Raw genomic sequence first — 11,507 nt, forward strand, 5'->3', positions numbered from 1 at the left:
ACACGGACCCACCACACACAGGATTCAGCTGTTCATGTAGGCTCGTGTGTGTTTGTTTCCATGATCCACGGGGTTTTGTTGCTTGTTTTTCCCCGTGATGAATTGGAGAATGGCGGACGTTGTCTTTTATCAGGAGTTTGTTCACAGTTAGACACATCGCCGTGCTGCTGTGTTCGCCTGAATCCTCCACATGAGCAGCAGGGCTAATGGCTACAATAGACAGGGCAAGAGACCTGCTGCACTGAGTCTGCATTCAGACCCGGGGATTGAGGGAGAAGTGCTCATTTAGTGTTTATATGAACACCATTATCTTTATAATCATATGAGTTATCAGTGTATGAAATTACGAATAACAAATGTAGCAGGGCATTAATTACTGTTTATTTCTTTGCATTTTAACTCTGTAAACTATAAACTCATGCGTCTCCTCATGGTTTGTGTCTCATTTTGTGAGTCGACTGACTACAGTTGTTCACTCCCCTCCTTCTCCCCTGCTGGCCACGCCCACTCCTGCCTCACGGAGCTCCGCCCATTATGATGCATCTTTTGAAAAAATTCTGAGGTAGAGCTGAACCGAAAGTGGGGGTGTCATGACTCACACTGTGTACATGATGACTGCAAACACACTAACAGCACTAATAAACACATGAATGAGGAAGTGTGTGTGTGTGTGTGTGTGTGTGTGTGCTGGTTTTATTGGATTATAAGGACAGTGTTTTTGAGTAATGTCGTGGGTTTGACCTGGTTGTACTCCATCACTCACTCTATCATGTACTTTAACCCAAACACACAGTCAGACAGTTGCAGCTCATCCAGAACACTGTGGCCAGGAACCAGAAGCGGAAGATCACAGCACATCTATTCTAGCCAAAACAAAACAAATAAGCCTTTCTCAGGAAGAAAAATATTAGAGGAAACACTGTTAAAACTCCTTGCTCTGTTAAACATCATTTGGGAAATATTTATTTAAAAAAAAAATCTCAGGAGCGCTAATAATTTTGACTTCAACTAATAATCGTTTGGAATAATCGTGATTATGATTTTTCCCAAAATCGAGCAGCCCTAGGACACGGCTGATGTCCGTGCAGATCAACATGCTTTAAACACTGCAAAAACACCGTGTTTCCAGCCCAAATATCTACAAACTCTTAGATCAAGAAGCGTTTTCTAGACAAGAATGAAGTATAGTGTTGATTTCAGAAATAATGAGTCAAGATGAAGCGAATTTCTGCTTAAAACAAGCACAATAACATGACAATGAGGGAGGAAAGGTAATGTCATTTGGTTCTTTTGACATGAGATCATCCTGCTTCCTCCAGTGTCAGATTATTCTGCTTGTATTCATGAAAATCTCTCTTCATTTCTGAAACTAGACTATAGTGTGTGCTTGTCTAGAAAATGCTGCTTGATTTAAGAAGATTTCTGTATTTGGACTGGAAACAATAGAAAAGCTCTGAGTAAGAGCAGTATTTACGCAGTGCAATCACACCTAATGGAGCTTTAGATATGGAGGCGCTGCCGGCCGCGGGTCTGCTGTGCGGGTGGGCTCATCATATAGAGCTTTCCACTGTACAAGTAATACTTTACGCTGATCAAGAGTCCTCATTAACCACCAATACTTGCATGTGTGTGTCCTGAATGATCTGCATTATGTCGAGAGTGTGTGTGTGTGTGTGTGTGTGTGTGTGTGTGTGTGTGTGTGTGCGCTCCTCATGAGCTCCAGCAGGAGCGGCAGGCGCTGACGGGTCAGAGGTGATGAAGTGAAAACTCTGGTGGGAAAATCACTGACATTTCCCTGAAAGGCCACGAGAGCAGAGCAGGTGACAGATCTGATCCGTCCGAGCGCTCAATGACCCAACACACACACACACACACAACGGAGAACGACACGCCACCGCTGCTATTGTAGCGGCTGTCACACACACACACTCACGCACGCATTCACGCACGCAACCTGCAATTTGACCATTAAAATGTCATGAGACGCATTTGAAAGCAGCGGAAGTGGAGAATAAAGAGGAGAAGCGGAGACAGTCAAACACACACACAAAGACGAGGACGGACGTGACGGACGATGATGATGATGGAGTAATGAGGACACACACACACACACACTTTTAATGCATCTGACAGACAGAGTTATCCAGTGCATTGCAGAAACGCATGTCTGAGCAGCTCCTGCCTTCTCTGGGAACCGAACAGCATGTGCTGCTGGAACTGCAGCGTTCTGGAGTCACACTGGAGCACAGGTGTCAAATCCAGAGAGCCGCAGCTCTGCACAGTTCAGCTTTAACCCAGATTAAACCCACTCGATCACTCTGATTGAGTCCTCCAGGCGTGTTTGAAACCTACAGGCGAGTGTGTTGAAGCAGGGTCGGAGCTGCGGCTCTCCTGGACTTGACACCTGTGCACTACAGGCTTACTTACACCTGAGTTAGTAACATATGGCCCATTCCCACTGAGTCGTACCCTACGGTTGGGTTGGGTGCGCTTTTATGGCTGTTTCCACTGTCAAAAGGTAGCTAAAGCGAACGTACCGTAACACTTTTAGCATTCCCTTTCGGAAGGGCACCAGCTTTGGTTTACAGAGATACGTCACTCACTCATGAACAAGCAGGAGAATGAACACAAAGGAAGCTCCATGTTTTACACACACAGCCGAGACATTACAGCGTATTAATATACACATATAATCATGAGCCATGGTCGACCCGAGCGTCTTAATAAACAGCCTCTAAGCCAAGAGGAACAGACTCTTAGCATGAGTGGTTTCACTTCCTCCAGAGATCTGCCTGTGCTCGCCTGTATCTGAAATAACCTGAGCTGATGATAATAACGAAAGGTTAGTAATGAACATTTACACAGAAGTCTTGACGTAAATAAAGCATTAGTTTAGTAGGACGTGCTTCTCATATGAGAACGTCAAGAGAGAATGAGCTTGACTACAGCTTTCAGTCCACCACGCCTACCGAAAGTGTTCCATTCAGCAGTGGAGACACACGCCTGATAAAGGTGACCCGCAGAAGCGTAGTGTACCGCACCACTCAGTGAAGACAAGGCATGAAATAGTTCTTACTTCAGTCGCACCACGAGTTCTTAGTGATGTCTTATAAACAGATTTGAGGAGGAGCCCCGTCTAATTCATCACACACACACACACACACACACACACACACACACACACACACACACACACACACACACACAATCATTCTATTATCCAATCAGCTCAAGACCAAACCCCTATAAACAGTCAAACACGTCATACCTCTATTTTCTCTTGACTTCAGCGTCCCTCCACCACCCCAACTCCTCACTACTAAACCTGATACCTGCTTAAATCCTAGGGGTGGGGGGGGTAAACAGTGTTTAGGGTGTGATTATAAAGGATGTGCAGCACCTGAAACTACAGATACTGGAGTCCTGTGCTGGCATTTCTCCTGTGGTGTTGATATCAGGGTGTGAAGAGTGGGAGAAGAGGGTTGCACTGACAACCCAACACAATGGGCAGCACACTGAACACATTTTAGAAGTGGTCAGAAACTTGTAAATAACTTATGAAAGAATAAAGTTAAGTTGAAATCAAGCACACCATTGCTTTTCTTGTGAAATTTCCAATAAGTTTGATGTGTCACATGACCCTCTTCGGATTGAAAAAACAAAAGTTGGATTCAAGATGGCCGACTTCAAAATAGCAAAAAAAAAGTTTGCCCCCTCACATATACTAATGTGCCACAAACAGGACGCTAATATCACCAATAGAGGTGTGAACCTACACTAGTCTCACGGTTCGGTTACGATTATCATGCCATCGATTCGGTTCAATTCGATATTTCGGTGCATCACGGTGCATTGACGATGCTTTCCATACACAGTTTTATATTTTCTTCACAGCAGCATTTCTTGTATTAAATGTATGAATATATTTACATTTATATACTATTTGTAATACAATTTTGTCATTTAATACAAACAGTCAGATATATAAACTGTAACTTTAAACAAAACGAGCATTAAGCAAATAATATAAACAAATATAAATATCCAGCTCAATTTCTGATCTTTGATTGGTCACACCCTCAACAAAAACGGTTGCGATTGGCTCTTGCGCGCTGCGTTCTTCACAGCTGAGTGATGCTGATAAGCGGCAGGCGGCAGTAACGCTGTAAAACAGTCGAGAAGAGAAGAAAAGCCACGCCAGCAGGTCAAATGGGCCACTGTGTGTGTGAGAAAGAGAGAGAGAGAGAGAGAGACAGAGACAGAGGAGTAGGCTACTTTCATTTTCTGGATCTCAGTGAAATAGGGGCTATTGTTGTATATGTCAGTAAAAGACACACACAGTGAAATTGTGCACAGTTTATGAGTTTTAAGTAGTTAAAGCGCTGTAAATACTCGCGATCGCCTCCCTCGCGACAGAGCGCATATGAGGTAAATGACGTCAGCAATAACCGGTTATGATTATTACTGAACCAATACTGAATTGTCCGCGTCTGCATCGCAGTGCACCGAAAAACGATTATTTTTGACACCCCTAATCACCAACCATTCCCGTTTTATTAAGGTGCATCCATATAAATGGCCCACCCTGTAGTATAAATAATATGGGTTTAAACAAATCCTTAATTTATGTTGATGCACAATGATTGTTAAAAAACATGATCTGAAATCTCTGCCTTTACTTTAAAGATAGTGTTTAAATCAGTGCACTCTCCGACTACAGTGCTTCATGAGGGCTATGTTGACACTCTAATGTACACTCTAAATTCAACATATTTTAAAGGATCTGCCGGGTTTGTTGCTATAATATGAGCTGAGGTTATGTGTTAATGTTATAGTGAGTTAAACAGAAGCGGTATGAACACAGTAAGGTAAATTAAAGATATTTAAGTGCACTCGATTATAGATGTGGACGCTGAATAACCCTGGCTCACTCGTGACATCGAGCGCTGCTGTACCGCTGCACAAATCCGTTTATAATCAGAGTTGCAGAGCTGTGTGTCTGTTGCTCATTAAACTGGTGACGTGTGCGTGTGTGTGTGTGTGTGCGCGTGTGTGTGTGGCAGCTTTATGACTCGCTCCAGCATCTGTTCATATTGACCTTTGATGAACGTCTGATAATGCAGAAGCGAGTGTGATCAAACAGGCGTACACACACACACACACACACACACACACACACACACACACACACACACACACACACACACACACACACACACACAAACACACACGCACACACACACAGTGTGGCTTCTGGTTATTCTGTAGTAAATATGAAACTCTACAATATGTGGACGGATGAACACACACACCGCTGGAGGAGCTGAGGAGATTGTGTGTGTGAGAATGAGTATTGATGAGCGCCGACACACACCTGAGGGTCACACACACACAGAAATAACTTGCCTTGAAGTATACCAGGGCTTTCAGTGTGTGTGTGTGTGTGTGTGTGTGTGTGAAAGTAAATGTGAATAAGTATGTGCATGGGATTGTGTGTATACTGTGTGTGTGTGTGTGTGTGTGTGTGTGTGTGTGTGTGTGTGTGTGTGTGTGTGTGTGTGTGTGTGTGTGTGTGAAAGTAAATGTGAATAAGTATGTGCATGGGATTGTGTGTATACTGTGTGTGTGTGTGTGTGTGTGTATTCATGTGTGAAAATATGTGTATATGTAGTGTGTAAGTGTGCAGTTACTGAGTGTGTGTGTGTGTGTGTGTGTGTGTGTGTGTGTGTGTAAGAGAACGTGTGATTTTGTGTGCGAGTGTGTGTGTGTGTTAAATAATGTGTGTTTAATGTGTGTGAGTTTGTATATAGCGCATATTTGTGTATAATGTGTAAGAGTGTGTGTAGTGCTTGGGTTTGTGCATAGTGTGTGAGTGCAAGGTTGTGTGCGAGTATGTGTGTGTGTGTGTGTGTGTGTGTGTGTGTTTGATAATGTGTACAATATTCGTGAGATCATTTCCTATATAGTGTGAGAGTGTGTATAGTGTGTGTGTGTGTGTGATTGTGTGTGCATAGTGTAAGAGTATGTAGTGTGTATGTGTGTGTGCGCGAGAGAGTGTCTAGTGTGTATAGCGTGTGTGATTGTGTGTATTGTGTAAAAGTGTGTGAGCATGTAACATCTTTTTGTGTGTGTGTGTGCGTGAGATTGTGTATGCGTGTTAATTGCGTGTTTGTGAGTGTGTGTGTGAGTGTATGTGTGTTTGATAGTGTGAGTTTGTATATAGTGTGTGATTGCATGTATATTGTGTGTGTGTGTATTCTCCGTGTTTAAGTGTCTGTGTGTTCTCCGTGTTTAAGTGTCTGTGTAATGTGTGTGTGTGTTCTCTGTGTTTAAGTGTCTGTGTAATGTGTGTGTGTGTGCTCTCCATGTTTGAGTGTCTGTGTAATGTGTGTGTGTGTGTTCTCCGTGTTTAAGTGTTTAAGTGTGTGTGTTTGTGTGTGTCTGTGTAATGTGTGTGTGTGTAATGTGTGTGTGTGTGTGTGTGTGAGGAACTCTTCAGAGCAGCTCTTCTCTCTGGAGTTTACGCTCAAACTATGAGTCTTTACGAACAGGTAGCTCAGAACAGGAAAACACAGGTGTGTACAGGAGCGTCTGAAGTGAATTGTGACACACACACACACACACACACACAGCTGGTGGTGGCGTTATGAGCTGATATTTGTGGCCGGTGGGACAAACACCAGCATGTTTTCCTCTATTCCTCATAATCAGTCAGCAGATGCAGGTTTTTCTCTTCATAACGTCACGCTGATGATGACTCCTGCCTCACGGGCTCAGATTCATCAGCTCAGGCCAGGGCGAGAGAGTGTGTGTGTGTGTGTGTGTGTGTGTGTGTGTGTGTGTGTGTGTGTGTGTGTGTGTGTGTGTGTGTGTGCAGAAAACCAGCGCAATAAAGCCGTGGCTCTCGGCAAATAAGACGAAGAGGAGCACGCGTGACAGACGGAGCACGCTCTACAGTCACCACAATGCTCATGCTGTGTGTATGTGTATGTGTATGTGTGTGTGTGTGTGTGTGTGTGTGTGTGTGTGTGTGTGTGTGTGTGTGTGTGTGTGTGTGTGTGTGTGTGTGTGTGTGTGTGTGTGTATGTGTGTGTGTGTGTGTGTGTGGGTGTGTGGGTGTATGTGTGTGTGTGTGTGTGTGTGTGTGTGTGTGTGTGTGTGTGTGTGTGTGTGTGTGTATGTGTGTGGGTGTATGTGTGTGGGTGTGTGGGTGTGTGTATGTGTGTGTGTGTGTGTGTGTGTGTGTGTGTGTGCGTGCATTGATGTCCTGTGATTAATGCTGGTGTGTGTGTGTGTGTGTCGTACCTGCAGCCGTGCGTTCAGCAGCATAAACTCCTGCTGCTTCTGGAAGTTCTGCTCCATGCCTTTGGACAGCACGAAACCCATCCTGAAGGACAGACAGAATCAGAATCAGCACAATCATCAAAATCATGGCAAGCACCATAATCACACAATCATGACCACCACAGAACCACCACAATCACAATCACAGAATCACCACAATCATAAAATCACCACAATCACAGAATCACAAATATTGAATAACCACAATCATGACAACCACACAACCATCACAGAATCACCACAATCAAATAATCACCACAATCACATTATCATCACAATTATGACCACCAAAAAATCATCCTGTTCACAGAATCATCAAAGTCATGACAACCACACAATCATCACAATCACAGAATCACCACAATCATGACCATCACAGAATTAACACAATCACAGAATCAGCAAAATCATGACAACCACACAATCACAGAATCAGCAAAATCATAGAATCATCACAACCACACAATCATCACAATCACAGAATCAGCAAAATCATAGAATCATCACAACCACACAATCATCACAATCACAGAATTACCACAATCATGACCATCACAGAATTAACACAATCACAGAATCAGCAAAATCATGACAACCACACAATCACAGAATCAGCACAATCATGACCATCACAGAATTAACACAATCACAGAATCAGCAAAATCATGACAACCACACAATCACAGAATCAGCACAATCATGACCATCACAGAATTAACACAATCACAGAATCAGCAAAATCATAGAATCATCACAACCACACAATCATCACAATCATCAAAATCTTGACAACCATAATGAACACAATCATAGAATCAGCACAATAATTAAAATCATCACAATCAGAGATTGATCTCAATCATAGAATTAAAACAATCATCATAATAACAGAATTAGTACAATCACCACAACCACAGAACACAGATTCATTATAATCACAGAATCAGTACAATCATTGAAATCATCACCATCAGAGAAAACAACCCTAAACCCTAATCACATAAAACAGAATCATATGAACAATTTAATCACAACAAAATCACAAATGCTGCGTCCCAATCCACATACCACCATCCTAAACAGCATTGGAAAATAGAATTATCATGTCCCAAACCACAGTGTGTTGTAAAGAGAATGGTAAAAACCATACTTTCTGGAAAAAACTCAGTGTAGAAGCGTCCATACTCTAACCGCTGATATTACCCACAGTGCATTGCACGTTGGACATGAATTCGATAAGAACTACAATCTCAGGTAAAAAATGTAAATAAACTACAAACATGGTGGATACGTGAGACCAACTGTCAAGTAGAGAGAGGCTTCAGTAAAGATGTTATTCTGACTGTTCATGAATATCGAGTCCAGTGGAGCACGATTAAATCATGTGTTCTGGGTTACACTTCACCTGCAACAACAACACCGAACTCAGATAAAGATGTGTTTGGACATCTAAATGCAGAGTTACACAAACACCTGAGGAGATCTCTCTGTGCCAAAGACTCGTGAATGGCAGATTATACTGCTGCTGCTTCTCCAATAAGCTAGAAAATAAATATAACGGTGACGTGGGTGAGGTGTGGAGATGATGGACAGGGAATGGAACTAAGCAACACAATGATCTGTTAATGAGGCAGTAGTGTGTGTGTGTGTGTGTGTGTGTGTGTGCCAAAGCTTGCACACTCTTCTTCTGTTACACACTCAACAGTGTGTAGATTTCCTTCACAAAATAAAGAAAAAAAAAAAAAAGAGTACATACTTTTAGGGTGTAGTATATGTATATGAATTGGGACACAGCAACAGAATCATCAGCATCACAGAATCATCTGCATTTCTAAATAATCACAATCACAAAAAAAACTGAAATATCAGAAAGAAAATCATCAGCATCATCAGAATTTCAGAATCATCACATTCACAGACACTCAGAATAAAAAATAATCTAAAATCCATACTGAGAAACTTGAATTTCACAGCAATTTCATCAAATACTTCATCTAATAAACACCAGAAGAAATAATGTCATATTAATACCACTCTGATGAAAACCATGTAGAATCATAAACATACACAAGCGGCAAGTTCATTATAAACAAATATAATCATTTAAAATGAGCAGAATCAATGAACCAAACGTCTTCCTGCCAGTGTGCCAATAATATCATGCAATCCACAAAAGGTATCCGCAAACTGCTTATGATCATTTTAAAAAAATAGCTTAATTACAAGTACCTGATTTTCATAATCTATTTAGCTAATCCGGATGACATTTCATCAATTATATCTAAATAATTTGACACCATTGCTGCTTGCAGCTATTAATAATCTGCTCAAATGAATGATGATGGTTTGAGTTTATGAAATGACTGCAGACTTGTTTCTGTCACAGAATTTTAAAAAAAGCTAATTATAATGCTTTGATTATTGAGTGGCTGGAATAAGCTCCTGTAATGAAGCACAGTAGGACTGATTCGAAAACTACTTTAAAATATAAAGATAATATTAGTCAGAGTGTAATGCTGGATGTATGGTGTACTCGCAACATTATTTTAATGTACTTTCTGATTTAACACATAACAAATTTTACAATATTATTCAACAAATTATTCATATACATTTCTGCTGCTGAGGTAATATATCCAAATGCTTATATATATGTATGTATGTATACTATTTAAACAAACATTTGGATATAATACCTCAGCAGCAGAAATGTATATGAATGTTCACTTTTTTAAATTGTGCTTTTCAGATATATGAACTGCGCTTCAGTCTCGCCCCTTCAACACTCAAACAGAAACATGTAAACATAAACATCAGTCAATAACCGCGACATTAATAACCCAGAAATCAAAACAAAGTGAAGCGCGAGACTGAAGTTCAGCAGAACCGCGTGTGTGTGTGTGTGTGTGTGTGTGTGCGTGTGTGTGTGGATGAAGGAAACCCCGCGAGCTCTGTCAGTAAACGCTAAACTAGTTCCCGCGCACCCGCTTTACAGCAAACACAGTAAACAGCTTAAATGACGGCTGAATGTCAATCATACCTTTATAAATATGATTCTGTAGTTTAATAAAGCCCAAGGACACACACTCATACACAGACACACACACACACACACGAGCTCCACGACGCACTGACGGCGCTGACGTCACTGACGCCGCTCGGCGCTGATTGGCTATTATGTGCGCAGACGTCATTAAACCAGGTCTTGCTAAAAGTTCTGATAAACAGCTAGTTAGCTAAACGGGTTAGTTACTCCGTCGAGGATTATATTTTATTCCCAGAGATCCTTTCAGCCGTTTCCATATCACAACAGCTGTTCATTATAAACTGGAGCAGAAGGTTATATTTTAACTCCGTGCACATGTTTATATACATGTTTATATCTGATTTCATACATTTATAAAAAAAAAAAAAAGACTCTAGAATATTTTACTAATTAACATTCATTTAAAATGTATGTTTTATCAATTCAGTGATCATACATTTATAATAAATTTAAATATTTTATAGTTTTGTTTGTTTTAATGTATCTTATTTATCTTTTTTGTTTGTTTTTTTTTTTAGCAAAAATGTCCAGTTTTCTTTAGTTTAAGAAAAGCTTTGGATAAAAGCATAACTCTACACGACTAAACACATTAAGCGATGAGCTGAATGTAGTTTATATATCCTGATTGTATATATAAAACGGATTGGTCCGTTTTGATCAGCGCTGAGTAAAATAACAGCGATCAACTGAGAGTTGGCGGTCTTTATCATGAGCGGGAAAAATTAAACCGAGACTGTAACGGTCAGTGAGTTATGATGAGGTGGAGGGAAACATCATGAAACACCGTGTCGAATGAAGATATCTACTCATTTCTGACAGGTTAGTAAGATTTATCAACTTATTTATGGTCATTACCTTTCTTTAAGGATCGTTAATGTCTTTAAACAGTATACCATCGAGTTATTTTCGCACTGTGCTAGCGTGAGTTTGTGTTGTCCATCTTTTCTGTGCGGCTAACCCATATATTCCACTCATATTTACCCTCATGGCTGATTCAAACACTTTTAAGCTGATGTATTTCCAGCATGGGGCACTTCAGAGCTCAAATCTGTCACTATAGCGCCACCTGTTGACCACATAGTGTAGTATTTTCCTCATCAGACCACAGTAGACTGAC

The 11,507-nt window shown here is 41.1% G+C and overlaps 1 protein-coding gene across 1 annotated transcript in view; it reads right to left on the reverse strand.

Annotated features, from left to right (window-relative positions):
- plgrkt (plasminogen receptor, C-terminal lysine transmembrane protein) overlaps nt 1–10,497 on the reverse strand; it is a 15,300-nt gene extending 4,803 nt beyond the window's left edge. The window contains 2 exon segments of the mRNA NM_001033098.2: nt 7,306–7,387; nt 10,385–10,497. Of these exon segments, the coding sequence (NP_001028270.1) occupies nt 7,306–7,386 (81 nt within the window). The 5' untranslated portion in view covers nt 7,387; nt 10,385–10,497.
- Nucleotides 10,498–11,507: the final 1,010 nt, after the last annotated feature.

The sequence above is a fragment of the Danio rerio genome, chromosome 21 (genome assembly GCF_049306965.1).
Source record: "Danio rerio strain Tuebingen ecotype United States chromosome 21, GRCz12tu, whole genome shotgun sequence".
Lineage (NCBI taxonomy): Eukaryota > Metazoa > Chordata > Actinopteri > Cypriniformes > Danionidae > Danio > Danio rerio.